The sequence below is a fragment of the Chiroxiphia lanceolata genome, chromosome 5 (assembly GCF_009829145.1).
Source record: "Chiroxiphia lanceolata isolate bChiLan1 chromosome 5, bChiLan1.pri, whole genome shotgun sequence".
Lineage (NCBI taxonomy): Eukaryota > Metazoa > Chordata > Aves > Passeriformes > Pipridae > Chiroxiphia > Chiroxiphia lanceolata.
Window position 1 is genome coordinate 52,167,172 of NC_045641.1, and position 21,027 is coordinate 52,188,198.

The 21,027-nt window shown below is 50.5% G+C and overlaps 1 protein-coding gene across 1 annotated transcript; it reads right to left on the reverse strand.

The window, feature by feature from the left end:
* Positions 1 to 875: 875 nt before the first annotated feature.
* On the reverse strand, positions 876 to 4,446 carry LGALS1 (galectin 1). The gene is made up of 4 exons (XM_032689197.1): positions 4,329 to 4,446; positions 2,685 to 2,764; positions 1,515 to 1,686; positions 876 to 1,084 (listed from the first exon to the last, which is right to left on the reverse strand). The coding sequence occupies exons 1-4, from the start codon at positions 4,335 to 4,337 to the stop codon at positions 941 to 943; spliced, it is 405 nt and encodes a 134-aa protein (XP_032545088.1). The 5' UTR covers positions 4,338 to 4,446; the 3' UTR covers positions 876 to 940.
* Positions 4,447 to 21,027: the final 16,581 nt, after the last annotated feature.

The following is a 21,027-nucleotide window of genomic DNA, read 5'->3' on the forward strand; positions in this document are numbered from 1 at the left end:
CAGCTATGCAGTAACATCAAACATGCCTCATCATCTCAGACTCCTCAGAGTCTAGCCTCAGTTTAGACTGAGAAGTGCTCAGGCTCATTCGGGCTTATGTGAGGGAAGGGGTAACAAAAGCGTAGGGCACACATCCTTAGCATCCCACGCCCCAGCTGGGCATTGCTACCTCTCCCAGCTCTGGATGGACCAGGCAAAGCACGCAGGGCAGAATAAAACCAGACTCCTCCAGGGTACTGCCCTCAAGTGCCACAATACAACACTATTTGTGCTTCTGCAGCTATTGGAAGAAAGGATTTGGATGAGAAGCCCTCTACAATACCCTGCCACACCCAGCAAGGCAGCCTTTTCTACTGCTGTCTCCACGCAGTAGCAAGAGATCCCAAGATGACATAGGAGAGCTCTGTCATGAGTAGGATCAGCCTCTTCAGAGGGGTACAACCAAAGCTAGTGCAACTGAGGACTTTCCTCTCACTCCATGCCCCGCCAGGTTTACCTAGCACAGCAACTGAACGCTGTCTGAAGCCAGCCAGGGATGCTTAATTTAGGGAGAGATAGATTTAATCAACCAGTTTTACTCAGACAGGGTAAGGTGTCAGTCCAGACCTCAAAAGTGGGTGACTTTGTTTAAGAGACCCTTTCACTCTCCCTCCCAGTCACAACTAGCCCCAGTGTTTCATCCTGAGGATGAACTCAGACGTTTTAACTTCCATCTTCCATCTTAAATCCTCACCCTCTTCTCCATCCATGGCCAAGGATGGCACAATTGCATCCACTTATAGTACCTAAAGTTGGCTACCTTCATCCACCCACTCCTCCAGCAAGATGCCCAACCCATGATGACTTGCAGGAACAAATTAGATTTTGAGACTGGCTAGACCAAAACTCTTGTTTATTAATTGTTTTTTCTGCATCTTTGACATGGAGGCATCAGAGGAAGTTATTCCCAGCTGAGGGATTGGAGCGTGAAGTCCCCTTGTGTATCAAAGTAGTCAAAGACAGCAAGACCAAGCCGGTTAGGGAACGTGAACTGGTGGCCTGGCAGGTGGACTGTCACATCATTTTGGTTGACACCAAAAGTGATCTACAAGACAAACAGAAAAGTCAAAAGTTTCTGCCAAGACACCCTAAAGCCTTTTCCCTGTACCACCCTCCACTCTGCAGGGTGAACATGCTCAGCAGCATAACCTGTTCTTCAACAGTAGGAGTGTTGTTCTGGTCTCCCAAGAGATGCAATAGTAATATCCCTTTCAATAGTAATATTCCCGTTCAATAGTAATATCCCTTTTAGCCAGGTGGAGCTTGCACATTTGATCCCCACCCTCCATCATGCTCAGAGCCCTAAGTGGTGGCACTGGCCAAGCAGGAGAAGCCAGCCACCTCCTGTACAGACAGCCCTGAGACAGCCCCTGCAGTTGAGTGTCCTGTGTCAAACACCCTCCTTTCACCAGAGCATGTACAGAGAGTATATATGTGCGTACATATATATATATATATATATATGCATGCCTCACCTCTGCTGTGCCCCCTTTCTGGAAAGGGAAGACAGTCTCCCTGTGCTCTGCACCCCACTCTTCCACCTTCTTGGAGTTGCACACAATGGTGTTCACATCACCATGAGCATCAAAACGGGGGTTGAAGTGAAGTCCGAGGTGAGTAGCATCCTTCCCCAGATTCATCACAAAGCTGCAGAGAAAAAAACCCAGACATCAACACTGCTTAAAAAAAAAAGGTAATGAGAAACATGCTACCATAGTATTGAATGTTCAGCACACAGAGCTCTGAGTAGAGAGTTATCCTGCACCCAAAGCAGTTCTCAAGGTGTCAGTTGCTTTCCACAGATTTCCTTTCAGCCCCAAACAGTTAGCTGGTGCTTGACAGCCACTGTCTTCTCCCCATCCTGCAGGCAGCTGAAATAATTACTACGTGGTCAGCTATTCCAAAGTATCCACAGCGGCAGTGAGATGAAACTTCCTAGCCTAGCATCCACCTTGCCTCTAGGCCTCTTACCCAGATGAGAGGAGGCATATTATTTGGCAAGAGAAAGCCTGGGAGGCTTCCCTCTGACAGTATCAAACTTCAAAGGCACTGGGAAATGCTGGGACCTGTTTTCTGGAACACCGCTAGTACTGGTACAGTGGCTACTTCCTGCCAAGGGGCTCCGTCAGCCACAGACCTGCACAAGGGCTTGGGACTGCTGCAGAGGCTTTGGTGGGGGCCCCAGGCACCCTAATTCCTGTACATTTAGGAGTATATTTCCACTTAAGCCAACCTGTCTGCTCGCCATCTTTCCTCCTTCCTTCCCCACCAGCACATGAGATGCAACTCCACCATTATGGTGCCCCTGCTCCTGGGCCATCTTCATGCAGGGCAAAGGATGTGGCTGAGTGGATGATCTCAACCCAAATCTCAGTATAGGCACAGCTTCTGTTTCCTTTACCCTGCATTAGAGAGGATGTGGTCACTGCCAGTTCGTGCAGCTGGAGCTTCACATCTGCTTTGGCTTAGCCCTTTGGCAGTACTGTGTCTGCAATGTGCATTAGGTGATGACTCACTGGGAAGCACTGATGCTGTTAACCCCTTCTCCTTTCCTACCCAAGGGACAGACTCCTTTTGTCCCCCACCAGCAGAAGACAACTCAGTGTGGTGCCCTGGCCATCCCTGGGCAGCACAGTACAGCTTACCTCTTGGCATTTGGTGCGATTTTCCCTTTGACAGTGAGGCGCTGGCCAGGCTTGAGGCCCAAGTTGGTGCACACTGGTCCCTGGGGAACATTGAGGCAGAGACATTAGCTCAGTACCTGCTGGCTCACTTGTTCTGACTTGGCAGCTCTCCCTGCTGCCTTGCAAGAGGATGCATTGCTTTGGACCCATGGAGAGACAGGGAAACTCCCTTCCCCCTGGGGCACTGTACCAGGGACATCCCAGAGAAGTTACCCCAATCACATGGGACATGTGCCCAGTTTCCCAACCTTTCTCCTGCTGCTCTCATCAGCATATCTGTATTTCACAGACATGAATTGTAAGTACCTGCACTCTCCCATCACACCCACCCCATTCCAAACACACCCGTGTGCCTTGTGGGTCTCACATCATCCTGTACAAGTCTGGCTGGCATGGATGGAGCCTCCAGTCCCTTCCCCTAGCATGTTTTTGAACTTCAAGCCTTGCCCAGGTCAAAGGGCTCAGATACCTTGTTTCCCAGTTCCCAAGGGCTTGGAGATTTGGGGTTTTTTTGTAGCTCAGCATTTGCAAGAATATTCTCTGGCTCCACATACACACTTTCCCCATCTTCTTTCTAGGACTAAAATTCCCTGGCAAACATATATGTACTCACTTGCTATCACAGCAAAGGCAAGACCCCAAGAAAACTGAAAACCTTTTCCCATTCCACTTTAATAAATAAGTTTGCATTTGGGACAATACCTGCTTAATCACCTTCAGCCTCATGAAAGATAAATTAATCAAAGAAGCGTAATCACTCTTCTTCTCCAGCAGTCACAGAATGTTTGGGGTTGGAAGGGACCTTGGAGATCAAGTCCAACCCTCCTGCTAAAGCAGGTTCACCTAGAGCAGGTTGTACAGGGTTATGTCCAGGTGGGTTTTGAATATCTCCAGAGAAGGAGACTTCACAACCTCTCTGGGCACCCTGTTCCAGTGCTCTGTGATCCCCTCACAGTGATGAAGTTTTTTCTCATATTCAGATATAACTGATATTTAAGTTTGTGCCTGTTGCCCCATCCCCTGTTGCACCATCCCCTGTCGCTGGGCACCTCTGAAAAGAGCCTGACCCCATTCTCTTGACACCTGCTCTTAAGATATTTGAATGCAGTCCTTGACATTCACAGAAGAACACTTCTGTAAAGCACATTCCTTCCAAGAAAGAGAGAAATAGCAATACAGTGACTAATGAAAATTTCAGACAGGAAGCAAGCAGCAAGGCTGCCCAGAGAAGATGCTCAGACAGCAATAAAGATTACTGCAGCTGCTTTCCCAGAGCCGAGCTGCTGCAAAACAGGTTACCCCAGCTTAGGGCCCAACCCAACAAGGACCCCCCCCCCCCAGTACTTCCCCAAAGGGATCCTGCAGGGGCAAAGAACCACTCCTTTCAGAACACAAAATAGCAGCCACTCCTCTATAGGGGATCAGCAGGGAACTTTTACCTCCAGCAGCAGGCACCCAGCTCTATCAGACCCTCTGACACAGGGGCTGATGTGCAGGTGGAGTAGGATAGCATAAGCGCCCTCACACCAAGCCAACACATTCTTCACAGCCCCACTAACAAAGCACCACCTCCAGCAAAGCTGCCCCATCCCTTTCTCTACTCACGCAAGACATGGTGCTGCTCTGAAGGATAACGCTCCTTTCCAGGGATGTGCAGCAGTCCCAGGCAAGTAGCTCTCAGAGCCCCACCCTTGCCTTTAAATAGATGGAGAACTGAGTTGTCCCAGCCCTTCTCCACCTCAGGCACCAATGGGAAGCGTGGCAGGGCTTGCTTTTGGTGGGGAGGGAGGGTCTACCAGGCAGAACTGTCTCCTCCCACCCTCGCTCAGCCTCCTCTCCAAAATGCTTAACGCAATTCTTCCAAGCGGGCTGCGGGCCACTCCAGGAGGAGATCCAGCTGTGTGTGGCCATGAATCCAATGGAAAATAGTTTTACAATGAATGTTTTACTATCCAAGGCTTTTATCCCACTCGGAAAAGGGTCAGATGGCTTGAGACTTGGCAGGAAGGGTCTGGCGGGAGGACTGGGCTCTTCAGCTCAGGCTGTCTGGAACAGAAGAAATGTCACTGAGCACACACAGTGCCTCAGAAACTCTGTGGTCCAGGTGAAACCCCAGGAGCAGAGAACTGACTCTGGATCAGGGTCACTCAGCTGCAGTATCAAGCCTTTCTGTCCCCAGAGGCCATCCAGCTGCTGATCCAGCCCTTACCACAGCTTTTGTAGGTACAGGAACCACAAGGAGGGAAAACAGTCCTTTTTCTACAGAATCCATAGACACCCTCAAACCCATGCAGTTCATCTTGGCTGTAGGGCACAGCAAACCAGGAGGAAGCTGCCTTGGAAGGTTGGGGAGGAATTATCCAGGAAAACTTGCTGACTGGCTCTTGCACCTACCCTGAACGCAGCTGGGGGACTGAGGAAGAAGGGGATGAGGGCAAAATGCTTCTGTCACAATAAGCCATAGGATCTATACGTCTTTTATCTGCCTCCATGTTCTCTTTGTGGCAAGTATGATTCATTCTGGATGAAAGGATTCCTTTGGAAAAAGTTACCCAATTACTACATGGCTCAACTGTAATTACACTGAAAGAGGAGGGAAAAATTCAGGCAGTGTGCCAAGCCTGTGGCTTAGAGCTCTCCTTGTCTTGCATATTTTTCTCTAAATCACAAGACGCTCTGTGACTTCCTTAAGAGGCCCAGAACTGAAACTCACTGAAACACTTTCTTCTTCCTTTTCCATGAGGCCCATCGTTCCCCCTCTGCTGAAGATGTGATAGTCCCCAGCCCTCTTACCTGCCTAAGTATGACCTCAGAGGCTGGCACTCCTGGTTATTTCCAGCTGGTGCCATCAGTGCCAGCAGAGGTAGCAGGGAGACCTTCCTGTCTGCTGGAACTGGGGAGGGCAGGTGCAGGATTCAGACTTTGGCCAGGTTGCTGATCACCCCATGACACAAAGGGGCTGGAGTAAAGGCCAAAGTGGTCTTCTCTGCTCTAACATGCCTGGTCCCTCTTTCTCCCTCTGGTAACCGTCCTCAGGGTTCAGCCCTTGAGCCTGATAGAGGGGTCATGTGGTGCAGGAGAAGAAGTTCTCCATACTAGCAGGAGAAAAAGTGAATGGAGTCAGCTTCCCCCTGCTCAGGATATGTGTGTAATTAAATCAGTTCCTTTCAAATCCAAGGTTTTTTGAGACCAAACCCCAGACATCTCCTCAAGTACATGAGCTGCGGCTGAAGTCATAGTCTAGGGGCTGGACTAGAAGGGACTGTTCCCTTGCAAAAAATGTTGGACAGAGAAGGGAAGTATGTAAATATTTGCTCACATAGAGATGGAGATGGGGAGGGCCATTTAAAAGGTGTGGGGTAGGTTCTGTGTTTTCTGCAGCATTTCTGGCAGCTGGGCACTCCAACAGAATCTTAGCAGCCACCAGGTCCTTGAGTCATGCCTGTCCAGGGACCTTCCTCCAAATGCTGCTGGGAAGATTAGAGACCATCTAAAGAACAACAGATGGTAACAAAGGAAAGAAGGAAGAGTCACTGTGGGTTAAGAAGGGCAAGCCAGGCTGGCTAGAGCTGGCAATCCTCACCTCCTGCTACTTTGTTCCTTATCAGTGTGCAGCAGATAGCCAGCTGGGGGATGTGCCAGAAAGTTAGCAGCAAATGGCCTTATCCTGCTGTCTGGGAACTCAACAGTGGGACAGGGCTCTTCTCCTTACCCTTCCTCCCAGGAGAGCTCTCCTGCATCACATTGCGAATCCTAACTTTGTATTAGAGGGAGAGTCAGGAATCTGCATTGTAACTTCAGAATCAAAGATCTTCTTTGCTGAGTCCAAAGGGAGTGACTGGATGTGATGTTGTTGCTGCAAACTGTGCCCTTGTCCATGCCAAACTCTTGGCCAGGGGGAGCCATAAGTGTGGAGAGAGGAGTAATGACTGAGGTAGTTCAGCAGTGCCTCACCTCTGGTCATGAGGGTGAGCTAGGTGGTGTTTGCACCTGCACCTGCTTTCTCCAAATGGGTGTTGTGCCCTGGACAGGACCGGATCAGGAAAAGGGGGTGTAGGAGAGCCAGCTGCTATGACAGGGACAGCCCAAATTCACAGCCAGCACACATGTGCAAGGCCAGAAATCACCCTACCAAGCATGTGCTATGCTAGAGGTAGGCATCCCACTCAGGTCCTAACCCTGCGCGCCTCCAGTGTGGCCTGTGCTTCAGAGACAGCCTGGCTCCTGGGAGCAACTTGCTGCCCTCTCCCTAGCCTTTCCTTGCACGATATCCCATCTGCTCACTCGTCTTTGGAAAGTGCAAATTGCCCTTGTACAGTGAGCAATCCCAGATGGTCCTCAAAGAACTTCTGATGACTTTGGGGCACTCATCCCCTAGTGGTGGCTGTGACCCATCATTTCCATAGAAGGGATCAACCATCCCTATCTGTAGCTAGGGATGCTCATGATGTTCATTGTAGCTCTTCTGCCAGGGCCTCAGCCTTCTTCCTATACTCTCCCTGATACCCAAAGAGCCCTTGCTGATCTCTCCATGCTGAGATGGCACTTTTTCTCAAGCTCACAACTTTCCTCATGGACATCCTCACACCTCCCAACCTCCAAGCTGTAATGTAGCTTAGGCTGAAGAGAGAAACATGATTGCCAAAAGTGAGTTTCATCATTGTGAGTAGCTTTGATTTTGGGCATGCCTTCTGGTCTAGCTGATAGGCATTGGTATGCCTCAGCATACCCAGACTGGTCCTGCGTGCTGAGGGCTGGAGTCCAGCTACTGCAAGTTCTGAGATTGAATTGAAACAGTGGGCTGAGCAGCTGAGTGGCTCTAACCAAGGTGGTTTGGCAACTGCCAAAGAAGTAGCCCAGTCAGGCAAGTTTCTGAAGCAAAAGAGGGAAGATCTGCCCCCAAGTCTGCTTGTGAGGGATGCAGTGATAGATAGGGCATCCCAAGTGATGACCTTGGAGGAATGGGAAAGGGCCTGGCTGAAAAGCCTGTGGACTACGTGACCAAAGTCCACTTGTATAGAGCGCTCTTCAGCTGGCAAAAGCCTGTTTTGGCTGCAATTACTCTTTCAGTGATTTTCAACATCTTTCCACCGAGAGAGAACCTTTGTACCTGTTCAGCCACTTAGTTTTATGTGGCCTGTGGTATTTTAAACTCAGGATTAGGTGTTCTAAATACAGATTTATTATCTTGCAGACATGGAGCCTCATATCAGGAATGAGCAGGATCTCCCAAGCTTTGACTGCTGAAACATTTCCAACCACATCCAATTTCCTGGATTAGGAGCCGTCTGTGAGGCTCCAACTTCTGCTGACTCCAGAATCTCTGCTTTCATTAAATCAGTATGGAAATATGTTCCCAAGTGGTGAAGATAATCCTGTAAATGTTATCAAAGGGTACCTGAACAAAGTGATTTATCTGGGTGAGCCTGAAGTTACTGCTTGGGGAAGCAGGAATGACTCCTCACCCTAATGACGCTGGGATGTGTTAGACACATCTTTAAGTGCATCCTAGGAGTTCCCCAAATCCATGCTCTCCAACTCCTCCCCCACACCCATGGCTGCTCGCTTTGGGCTTCATCTCATCTCTGTGGTGTAAACCCTCCCTGGACACAGCCAGCGGGGCTTTGCAGGACTTGGGGAATGGAGTGCTTCTTATCTGCCGATTGGGTGGTGTCCCTGTGGCTGTGCAATGGACCCAGTACTCTGGCCAGGAAGGCAGGGAGGGAGCTGGGAACTGGGTCATGGCCATGGGCAACATGGATCAACCTGTGTCAGCCCATGGAGATGGTTGGCTCAAGCTGCTCAAGTGCCCTTCTGGCATGTGAGAACAGTGAGAAGCCACCTACTGATGTGGGTTAGCTCCTCTGTCTGCTGGGGTGACAGGAAGGAGGACTCCTTGCCTGATAGCGCTAGAAATACTGACAACACAGCACAAAAGCCTTTGGTTAAGTTGGACGTGAAGGATCCTGACTGTGAGGCTGGAGCAGGGCAGTTAGCAGATCTCTAATCCCAACCAGGCTGTGACTGGTTGGGAAGGCTTGAGGCCATCTGTTCGTCAGTTTAAGGGGACTTGGCCCAGGGCTGCACAGCAAAGGCAAGTCAAAGAGAGGCGTCCTGATGCTTTAGGAAGCACGCTCTTGGTTTTGACACAGAGAGGTCGCTCTCAATGACCAGACCAGGGGTTGCTGCACGTAGAGTATTTCCAAGAGCTGCAAATGCAGGTTAAGCAAAGCCCTGCAGCACGGCAGGCAGTCACTGCTGAGCCAGGGGGGAACAGCAAACTGGGGAGAACTGGAAGGTGAATGGAGCAAATCTTAAGTTCTTCTGTAGGCAAAGTACAATTATGGATGCCATACAACTCTTCCACTCACTTTGAAGCTGATAATATTTTTCTCATTTTAAAAAAATGGAAAATCAACTTCTGACTGGTGGCATGAATTTCTAATTTTCTTTAAATAAATCCAGTGGAAGAAAGAGAAAGAACGGAAAAGGTAGAAGTGCAAATGAGTTGGGGGGCAGCATGTGTTGTGCAGGCTGTGCAGGCACTGTAGTGAAGGCTTCAAACCTAACCTGTAAGAAATTACATGTTTCGAAAGCAGAGCTGCAAGCTCAGCAAATGCTGACTATAGAGGGGAAAACATTGCCACCGCTTGTCTGGACATTGGCTAATGACTTCCAGAGGGCCTGCAACATAAGCCCAGCACCACTGCTGCAGGATAGAAAGGTAATATTGTGCTAAAATCTGACGCTAAGGATGATTCCTGTGCTACTCATTAGTGCTGGAAGTTCAAGAGCAAGTAAATGCAGCTCCATGCGTGAGGGTCAGATATGTCGTCACAGGTGTGCTGGAGCAGGAGAGCTGCAGGCTATTGACTGACTGTGGCCACCGGCTCTGCACTGCTGTAATACCCAAATTGGTGTCCTTGCAGTGCCATTTATTGAGTCTATTTCAGGCCTAGAAACAACCTGCTGAGGCATATTCCCTGTCTTGGGTTTTAAAGAGACTTTTGCAAACTTCTGCACTGGGCAGAAGTTTGTTTGCTGTACTTAATATGCAAACTGTAAGTGGATGCTGTGTTTGAACATGTTACAGCGACCCAGATGCTGGTTTCAGCTCTTCCAACAAACAGTGCTCAGAAGCATGTTCATGAAACACAGGCACGTTCTCCTGCACACCCTTGAGACCGAAACTCAGCTGCATGACATTTTTCAGCAAGTAATGTGTGTAAAAAACAGTGTGGAATGATAATCCTGAAGAAAGGGGTTGCTGGGAACAGGCTTTTCTGGCAGGAATGACAAGAAGCCTGAAAACACACGTGTGGGTTTGTGGGGGTTTTTTGTTGGTGTTTTGTTTTGTTTTGGTTTTTTTGTGCATGGGAAGTGGTACCCTAGGGTATGGGCTGTGATATTAGTCTCCACACGTGGCAGAAACAGCACCAGAGATGCTCAGGAGGTGAGACTGGCAGGGAGCTTGGAGCACGTCAGGCTTTTCTTGCTGAGCCATACCCCGCGTGGGCCATTGCATCTGCTTTGGCAAATACATTCGTCTGCAGCCAGCCCACGAGCCAGTATTAGGGGCACATCTCGTGCTTGGAGAGCATCCAAAGCACATGGGACCACATGGCACCAGCACAGCTGAGTAGAAGCCAAGGCAGGCAAAAGACCAACTTGGCCTTTCCAAGGGGGAATGGGGCCCTGCCAGGCAGGAAGGGCTGGAGAAAAGAGAATTGCCTTGGGCAGACATGCAGCTACCCTCCATGGGGTTCTTATGGGTAGCACAGCTCATCACTCCCTAACAGGGATGCATCCTCCTGACAGGGACAGCGCCCCAGAGTCAGTGCAGCCTGGGACTCTCCTCCACTGCTTGACTGGGAACCCCAAGCCCCCCAGAATTCCCCTGGGGGTTTCAGTAACATGTGTCATTGCTCACTTGTGCTCCAGACAGTTAGGTGGTAGTGATCTCTGTTAGGCAGCTGTTGCCTGCCATCCTACAGCCAGCTGGAACAATTACCCTAGTAAGCTCTCTGTTATCTGCCAGGATCGGCTGATGAAATGGGAGGGTGTTTTGGCAGGGCTTGGCACCCTCCTTTGCCTGAGGCTCATGCTATTTGGGGATAGAGCAGGGCGCTACTCTCTGATGCTATCATAGTTTGGAGGCTGTGGAAAGCACTGGGATGTGTCATCCCCAGTAATGCTGTTTGTTCCCACCCCCTTGCAAGGGGGCCCAGGCACCCTCTGGAGCTGGTGGACACACACACATCACTGCTGTGGTGAGACTGTGTCACTCTTTTGAGAGTTTTTGCAAGTGGATCTCTCCAAGGAAGCCCTTTGCAGAGCCATCTCTACCCCTGTCAGCAAGCATGTCCACCCATCACCCACACCCCAGGGCCTGCTCTTCCTCACCTCTAGATCCTCCGGCTTCCTCTACTTCTTAGGCAGAAAGCAGGTGCTGAAGCACCCCACTGACATCAAAACTGAGCTTTGCCAGCCTGCAGCACTTGGGAAGAGTCAACCTTTGGTGCTTAGCCCAGTCCACGCGTCAACTGTTCACACCTTGTGCAAAAGATAGGATCCACACTTGGGATCTCCTTGGTTCCCTCCTACAGATCCAGAGCTGGGGCAGGTTCACAACAGCAGCTGGTGGGGTGGTAATGTAGGTCATTTGTCAGGAACACAAGCTCACACTCCCCTAGCACTGACAGCACAGACACACTCCCTCTCTTCTGTCATCTACTCCTGGGCAGAAACTGCTCAGGCTCCTCACCCTTTCCCAAACAGAGGTCCGTGTCATTTTTCTGGAAGAAAGTCAAGGACCAGCTCATGTCCCAGTAGAACTGTGTGACTTGAAAGAAGGGAAGGAAGCATGTTGATGCATTTAACACCAAAATAAACAACATGGCATTGTTCTACAGGATTGTAGTCTTGCTCTTGCTGTGATGGACACTGAGGCTGAACACTGACAAACTCCTGACATCTACTGGAGAAAGGGTTGATCTTGACATGCCAACTGACTGCCTGGCCATGTGCCTGGGCGGGGAGCCCGTTCTGTGGGACACCTTTGAGGATTTTATGAAGCGTATTTAAGCTATGGGCTGCTGATTGAGAGATGTTTTGGTAGGGAGTAGGATCACATATCAGTTTCTGCTTTTCCTCTTCACAGCTGGAAACTGGGGGAAGAGGGATGGACATTCACTTGCAGCATCTGTGTGCCAATGATTCAGTGGCAAGAGCTGCTCACATGAAAATGAAGCCTGTTCTTCTCACCCAGCATAGAAGCTAAGGGATGGTCAGCCAGACGGGTATTTTTGGAGGTACCCTCTATATCCCTTAGGCAGTTAATCTGTGGGGCATGTCCATGTTGTCTGTTCAGCCCACAGCAGCTTCACCAGATACACTGTGAGGCCAAGGGCCACTGCACTGTTTGAAAGTTTCCTTGTGCAGGGTAGGTTATCTTCAAAAACCATGGACATCTGAGAGGTACTGGCCTCAAGGCCCTCAGGCATTTGTTCCAGAAGCAGGCAACAGCTGGGATTCATCATTTGCATTCCCATCAAAGCAAACAGGGAAAACCAGGGAGGTTCTCCTGATCTCTAGACTGACTATATTTAGTCAGGCAGGTTCAAGTTGTAGTATAATGTACCTCCTTCTATTCAAAGGGAAGATGGGGAGATGAGTCCCCTGGTCAAGTCCCTGATAAGAATGTAACCTTAAAGGGAAAGCTGTGTCTCTACAGGGTCTGCTGTTGTGTAAACTTGCCTTGAGCAGGACAGGACCTTTGCAGGACCCAGCCATAAGCCAAGCTCCAGGTGAGGCGTCCCCCATAGCAGGCAGGGTGAGCATTCTGGACTTGTTTCACCGGCTCTGCTACCTGAGAGCTCCTGGCAGGAGCAACCCAAGGGCCACAGTGGGGTGCAGATGTTGGTTTGGAGTGGCATGACCTTGGTGCTAGGCAGCCCCGAGAGAGGCCACTTCTTTAGAGTTTTGGCACCCCACGAAGTGCCTGCCAGCCCAGGGGCACATGGAGAGGTCCAGAAACTGGGGCCTCCCTCCACATCCCTTGGCTAATGCCAAGCTGCTGTTTGTTCAGGATAAGAGCTGTCAGGGAGGGAAGTCTCCCTGGGCAAGCAGGCATCAGCCGTGACTTTCTTGGAGAGAAACAAGCAGGGGGCAAAAGCCCCAGCCCTCCCAAAATGCACCCCTTCTTAACAATAGCACTGTCAGCAAGGACTTGTGCTGTGTGACAGAGCTCCCTGTAGCTCTCAGGGACTTATCTAACCCCTAACAAGATGCAGGGACATGCCATTCTGACAGTCCTTCCCGCCTGGAAAACAAAGGCATTTGTTTCTCTTTGTGGTGGTCTGTTTATCTGAGGGAAAGGGAAGGAAAAACAGCAAAGAGCAGAACACAGCCTTGCCCCACATGGTGTTTTATTCAGCTGCCCTGGGGGCATGAGCTCAGCTTTGTGGACAGGGAATGTTTTACCTGCTGAGCAAGTCCATGAGGACCTGTGCCCACAAGCAGAGATGAGCGGCACAGGAGACAAAGCTGTAGCTGGGAGAAGGACATGTCAGGTCGGATGAGGTCAGGCTGCTGGGGGACAGTTCTATGAGTGGATAGAATCACTTCTCTAGCCATGAAGGTTTGGGTCCAAGGAGGATGGTCAAAAACACAAGCAGCCTGCCAAAACCTGTGAAGGCACTCAGTCTTCCTGAGCTGGCTCCCCACCGATCATAGGAGGTTACCCTACTTGGCCCAGGAGCCCAACCCACATTCCCTGGGGGTTAGTCCCCTCTCAGAATGGCCCAGCTAGTCTCTTAGCTTGGGTGCCACAGGGCTGTGTTTCCCCCTCTCCTCCTCCTCCTCCTGCTGTGCTGAAGGCTGCAGTGGGATGATTGCCCGCCCCGCTCAACACTCCCAGCTAGTGGGCGAGGGTACTCATGAACTTGCCTGACAGGTAAAACCTTCCCTCCCTGGGAAGTATCTCCCTGCATTTTATGACTGCTTACCTCTGAGCCAAGGATGCCTTTTTGGCAGCTCCAGGAGTGGGCTCGGCTGGGTGCGGAGAGCTGTTTTTCTCCAGGATTTTGTTACTTGCTTTGTTTCTCAGGTGTCTCAGTTGGCCTTCTTTCAAGCTCACCATTGCTTCATCACCATCTACTTTTTTCCTTCCACCAGTCCTGCACAGACCCCACGCACGGCAGAGACATCACAGACAGCACCTTGCACCTTCCAGAAATCTCTCTGGCCAAAACACCCACTGCTGAGCCTTGATACAGAGCCATGCAGCATCCTGGTGATGTACCTGGTGGGTTGGGGAGGAGATGGGGGCTCATGCAGGACCGCTGCTGCACCCCCTTTTCCTCCTGCTCCCTGGCTGTGCTGGGATCCTGTCACACCAGTGCCAACACTATCTCTTGATTGGCATTGGGGCTGAGCCTCTCACCCTGGTGCCAGGCTGCCCAGCCACATGTTCTGGGCTACCTGTTCCCTGTTCCTCTGCCTCGGGTTTACTGCCTACCTGCAGGGACACCCCAGGGCAAGGCAGTGGATTGACCACCAGGTAAGGACCCTCCAAGGCAGGACCCAGCATCTGTCCTTGCTGCTCAGACCCTCCAAGCACAGCCCTGGAGCTGAATGAGAAAGAAAAGAGCAGAGAGCCCAGGACTGATGTTCACTTCCAGATACCCGGAGTCTGTGTCCAATGGCAGCCCACTGGAAGGCCAGAGAACTCTGCTAGAGGGACCAGTCTCACTGAACACCAGCCTTCATCTCTTCTTGCATTGTGCAATGTCTATCAGGCTGACATTTCCTGAAAAACACCTCTTCATGTTCCCAAGACCAGTGAGGGAAGTCCTGTGAGCTTCCAATAGCCTGTCCTCTTCCAAAGGTGCAAGAGGACAAGAGGATAGGAACCAATAGTAGCCATTCTCGATTTGGGGCAACTCTGTCCTTTGGGAACAACAAACCTGCTGTTCCTGGGCCCTGCATGTAATGTGGTCTGTGCAAGGTCAGGTTCTGTGCTGGGACTGGTTCACTCCAGGCAATGGGGCTTTGGGCTGGGGCTTTGGGAAAGGGTGGCTTTGGGTTGTCAAACTCTTGGCTGGTGGAAGAGACAGGTCAGATTCCTGCAACCGCTTGGTTAGGCTGGATGCAGCTGCATGGGGCCATGGGAGGCTGGAGGAGTGGCTAGCAGATGTCTCTGACCATCTGATCCCAAAGCTCCTCTGGCCTCTTGGGCACATAAAGGGATTTGGGATGAAGGTTAGAGGGTGGGCTGCCATGCCTATAAGGCATGTGAAGCCTTATATTGTGAAGGAGATGGCTTGCAGGAAGACTTTATCTCTCCAAAGAACAATAACTAATTCTGAGAAGCCATCACACCCCATGTTTTGAGACACAGGAATAGAGGACAAAGGGAAGTACCAATTAGCCCAGGAGAAAAAGGTCGGAGAAAGATGGGGATGAAACCCAGTCCCCAGAGACAGGGCCTCCTCTTCCAACCTAATAATAAGTCCCTAGTCGAGCAAGGGTACTCCCAAACTCTGTATAGATCTGTGGTAAAGCCCAGGGCACTGGGCCAGCTGGAGCAGCCCTGCTGGAGGAAGACTAACCCCTCCACATACACGCCCATCCTTGGGGATCGCAGGGTTGCTGCGGTTTGGGTCAAGCCAACCTCAAAACTGCAGGGCTCAACCTCTTGAAAGCATGCAACCTAAGTGAAGAGCATGACTGATCGAAGCTGGTGAGCTGCAGCTGCCTGGGAACACTTGAGGACTGGCCCTGGATGCTGACCAGCTCCCCATCGAGTTGCCACTTCCCCTTTGGAAAACTCGCTTTCCAACTGCAGAAAGGTTAGGCTGTGCTCAGCACATGGCTGCATCTTAGCTCAGGTGGGGGACAGATGGTTTTACCCCTCAGAGTGAAACTGAGATGCTGGGCTCTGCGCTGCTATTCCCAAACAGAAGTGGGTGAGGATGCTTGGCCACGTTGCGAGCTGACCACCCCTCTTTCAGGCAGGAGGGTGACCGTTGGCTCAGAGTGATACTCCCCATGGGAAAACAGGACACTTTCCGAGAAAAGTAGGCTCTTGGCAAACAGTGTGCCAGGAGCACCCTCTGGGCAGGGGGTGAGAGCTGCTGCTGCTGGGATGTCCTAATTTGCTGGGCATGTGATCTCCCTTTTTCAGGGGAGACTCACACATGGCTCAGAAAAATTTGCTTCCTTTATTTTTTTTTGGCCTGGCACAGGTCTGCCAAAGGCAGAATGACACTCAGTATGTTTGTAGGGCCTTCCTCTGTTGAGTGCCCAAGGAAGGGTGGCTCAGCCCAGCCATGCAGAACTGTGCCAGGGTGCAGGTACCTGCAGTGGGCAGAGAGGGATGAATCCCAGGGGAAGGCAGAAAGCAGGACATGTATTAGTTTCACAGCCGAACTTTATTTTTTTTTTTTTATCTTTCTGTGGTATTTCTAAAGATAGGATGCTCTTTGGTCCCTCCAAGAGGCTGAAACTTGAAATGCACTTCTTTTGTTTCTTACTTTGCTTTTTAATGCAGTGTTGTTCAGTCTTCTGGGTTGTGTGTGCACAATTCTGGAAACACCATGACCCACTAAGGAGGTTCGCCCAACACTGTAGGGCGAACATACACCAGGTCTCAGCAGCACCATTAGAGCGATGGGAGCACAGGCTTAGGCGTGTAGCACAAGAGGCAGAGTCAGACAAGGCCTGGTCAGGGGGAGAGAGGATGGTGGATGAGCAGTGCCTTGAGATGAGAAGAGGGAACCTGAGACCTCTCAAGGTAACTCCTCCCTGGGGGATTACCATATTCCACTGTTCCTGCCTCCACCAACAATGGAGGAGGATGCTAAGGGCATGGCAATACCACTCCTTTTCAGTAGCCATAGCACTCTCCCCAGCTCTGGGTCCTCCCCATCAGCCCCCAGAGCAATTTTGACTGGATGTTTTGCAGAGTGCTAGCACGCTGAGTTTTATCACAGAAAAACTGGGTGCCTGAGGGAAAACCTGCCTCTCACTCACACATCTGCTCCCCTGGCTCCCACTGCTGGTAGCATCTCAACACCACCCAGTCCCTGTCCTACTCTGTCTGCAACCAGGACAAGCACCGACAGGTCCCAGCCCTTCAGCAAGCCTTTGCCCAGCTGGTGTGTTCCAGCTCTGTGTAAAGAAGAGCAGTGAGCTCCCTCTCCACGTTGCACCAGAATACCAAGCCCAACTTCACTGCAAGCTGTGCCTGTGGGACTTCTGACCGCAGCTCTGGCTCTCCCAGGGCTGGAATGGCTGGGCACACCATGGAGGCAACCTCACTGGCGTGGCAGCTGCCCTGCTCTGGCTGAGTATCTGTGGCCTCCTCTTGTTGAAACATCACCCCTTGAGGGCAAACCAGCCAGGCACTGGTGAATGAGCTGGGATGAAGGTGAAGGTTGCCATTGCAATGCCAAGATTGCATTCATGCAGGTTCCCAGCATCCTGTCCCAGGTGCTCTTCTTGCCCCTGCCTGGCCAGCCCTGCGTCTGTGCAGAAGACAAGAGGCGCTACCTGGCTGTTCTGTGCAATCTGGCTGCTCACCTAGCCTGGAGATCAAAAACTGCCTTCCATGTGAGTCTGAAAATGGGCATTGCACATGGATTGGGGATTGCTGCACCCCTCAGAGGGGACTGCAGGTAGCACACTGTGGGTGGCTGTTTTCCCCATCCTGCTGCTCCAGACTTTGCGTCTGATTCATAGAGATTTAGCCACCTGAAGCTGCTGCTAAGGGCTTTACAGCAGTGCCTGACAGATTAGGTTCTCCTTCACTTTGACTTGGAAAGGCAAAAAGAACATGCTACACTCCGGAAAACAGAAAATGAGATTCTTGTAGTGGTGCAGCTGATGAAGCAGCAAGTAAAGCAGCAAAGCAGGGTATCTGGCATTCATCAGATGACGAAGAACTGCGTAAGACAACTGTTGAAGAGAGAATGATGTGCAGACTGGAAAACATACGTCTATAGCATGGAAACTATAGAGCGTAGGTGGAGGGCATGGTCCCGCTAAGGGGAGCTGGAAGCATGACAGAAGATGCCCGTCCCAGAAGGAGCTGATTAAGCATGCACAAAGGAGAGCCGTGACTTGGATGCAGACTGCAGGGCTGTTGGACACATTGTGTACCATTTGCTTTCCAGTACACAGCCTTGTGCTTGCCAGCAACCAGGCCCTCCTGAGCAGAGACGCTTGCGTGACCAAGCCACTGCCAGCTGGGGCTGTGGGGCAAAGTGAGGATGAGCAGTGATGAGAAACAGCTCTGGAGCAGAGCGCTGCAGCTGCAGGGCTGCTGGATGCACTGAGGGGGCCAGCAGTAGTTAGGGGCCTTGCAGTGTCAACAACATCTAGCAAAAGAAGCTGACACTCAAAATACAGCCAAAACTGTGCTTGTAAATCCAGCTTTTCGGCTCTTGGGAAGGGGGCTTGTTAAACAGCTTGGAGGAATGTAGGTTTCAAATGTGCAAAGGGACAGGATTTCACACTCTTTCCCCAACCAGTTGCCATTTATCACTCATATTTCTGTGAGTGAGCTCACATCAGCCAGGATGACACTCCACACCATCCCACTCCACTCTCCAACCTTCAGCTGTTTGCCCCTGCCTGGCACAGCCTCCTCTCTTGTCGTGAAAACATTCCTGTTGCTGAGCATCAGGCTGATGTGAAAATAACTGTGGGTTTCGCAGCACCAGCTTGCATTGAGAAACTCTGATGTGGAACCTCCCACTCTTTCCCTCCTACTAAGACATGCAGACAGACAGTAGGCTCAGGCAACAGCGAAAGGGAGGTCTTGCTGGAAAGCAATTTCACCTGCACCTCTTTCTATCCAGCTGTAGTTTTATCTCTCTTGGTATCACTCACCTGTGTGTTAAAGGACAGGGTAACAGCTGGTCCTTGTGGGTTGGGTGGTAGCAGGGATGCACAATTCACACTGTTATACAAGGAACAGACAGGCAGTGGAGTCTCTGGTAGTTGTAATAGAAAGGAAAAAAGGAAAGAGAATATTTGACATGAATATTATGAAATGAAAGAAAAATCTGGTGTCAATTCACTACAGCCAGCATAATGGGAACACAATACAGGAGCCTCCTACTTCTAGATTTATTTTCAGCCTAAAGAACAATAGTCCAGGGGATGGGAGAATGAGATCCCTAGACAGATGCCTTACTGGAGTTGTCTAATTTTCTTATTGGACCTGGCAGAGCATCCAAGTTCAAGAGACAAGGAGCAGATAAGGATGATCCTTTGCAGGTGTCTTACTCTTCTGCATTGCAGAACATTGCCTGGGTAAGATGAGGAAATATGAGTATTAGACAGGATGCCTCCGTGTTTTGAGCCTGTAGGTTTGCTGCTAGAAGGAGTCCCTCATATAATCCTTTTCCAGGTAGTTGTATCTCTTCCTAAGTCACTATAGGGATCAGACAGATTTTCCTGCTGCTGTTTGTATCCCACTGCTGGAGATGTTGTTCTGGAGAGCTTACAACACACACAAAGGAGTAATGGCAGACGTTTGTATTGCATCAGCAGACAGTACCATGGGGTCTGCCTCAGATCCTGCCACTTAAAAGATGTGCCTGCCAGGACCATGTGCTACTTGAAATGACCAGCCGTATCCATCCCTGGGTTGACCTGAAGATCAGGTATGCTCCACTAGGAATGACTGTTCTGCTGCTGCTGGGTCATCAGCAAGTGACAAGTGACCAAGAGGAAGACTATGCCTGTAGAGAGTTCTCGTAAGAATCCTTGATATCATGCTGCTCAAACACATAACAAGAAAGCTGTTCAAAAACCTGCACCAACAGGTAGATTTCCAGCAACATTGGCTCAAGGGCATTCAGAGCTGCTTGTGGCCAAACAGGAGTCAAACACATTGTGGATTGCTCAATGACACAGGCCCTTTCACCCCTGAAATTGTTGTGGGAAGGTAACTAATGAAACTGTGGTGGATTGCAAGGCAGTGAGCATCGTGAAGTTCAACCTAAGCACAGCCTACACTCTCCACTGAAGGAGTATGGCCACCGTGTCTCACAAGACATGTCAATCTCCAGGTTACCAAGGCTGTGGCAGGCAGATGGTCCTGTAGTCATACTGAAGTGCTGAACAGCACCATACTGCCAGCCTTCACACCTCCACCCCCAAACTTGGCAAGTGCACAAATAGGGACTGCCACTGCTCTGTGCTACTCCTACACTCCTAGGCTCTGCCCAAAGTTAGCTCAATCAGCAGTCTCCAAGCATTAGGCCAGAGAAGGACAGCAAGTCAGGAACACCTCTGTTTCATGAAGAAAGGGCACCTTGCCAGGGCCACAATCAAGCTGTCCTGGCAGGTGGGAAATCTCTCATCTGCAGCCCACAGTCTCAATTTCCTCTGGCTTCCATGCCACAGGAATAAATTACAGGCAGCTGTAGTACAACAGCAAAGTACACCTGGAGGAAACAGAAAACTGTATCTGAGTTGTTTCAGGTTGCTTGAAACAGGTGGAAGCAATTAATGCTCTGAATTTTATCCAGGTACCACTTTCTGTGCAGCTTCTGTGGGAACCAGGCTAGAGGTTCAGCAAGGGCTGGTGAACAGAAGGGCTGGCAAAGGGCTTTGGGTGACCTGATAGACAACCATGTCCATTTAAAAGACAGGTTTCTCTCACCCCTAACGCGTGAAGAGAGCATCTCAGTGCTCAGCAATATCCTATGCAGACTGGAAGCTGCTAATTGCTGGAGCTGCACATCTAGCAGGCTAAATCACGGGGTAGAACAACCTGGATCATCACAGGCAGCTGCTCTGTGATCTGGGAATGTTCCTGGGGTCACATCGCCCTTGTCTCCATGCTGGAGGCTTACAGAGCTGACAGTGCTTTGCATCAGCCCAGTGATGGTATACTGAGGCTACAAAACCCAGTATAACTCAAAAACCATTAAGAACTCCACCAACTATTAAATTGCTCTCAGCAAGTTCAGCTGTTCAGTATCTCCCAGGGATTATAAGGAGCACCAAAACAGCTGTCTGCCAGGGGCACTTCCAATACATTATCCACACACAATTCCCAGGCAGAGTCCAACCACACAGCAGCAGTTCCTAGATGTGCATAGCCATGTAACTCTCCTGGGCTGCCTGGTGAGTTTGCTGGGGTCAGAGTTCATAGAGCAAATGAGGCAGCAGTAAGGAAGATAAAAACCAGAAAAGGATAGAGGGATGGCAAAGCCCATGTTATGGGGTGGACGGGACAATGCCTTGAGTAAGGAGTGGGAAACTGTGCTGCAGAGGAGGGACTTCT

What these genes read in the sequence shown, in the direction of transcription:
- LGALS1 (XM_032689197.1), bottom strand. An exon ending in ATCGCACCAAATGCCAAGAG is followed by an intron (nt 1,687 to 2,684) that starts GTAAGCTGTACT and finishes TTTTCTCTGCAG; the next exon opens with CTTTGTGATGAATCTGGGGA. An exon ending in AGAAAGGGGGCACAGCAGAG is followed by an intron (nt 1,085 to 1,514) that starts GTGAGGCATGCA and finishes TTTGTCTTGTAG; the next exon opens with ATCACTTTTGGTGTCAACCA.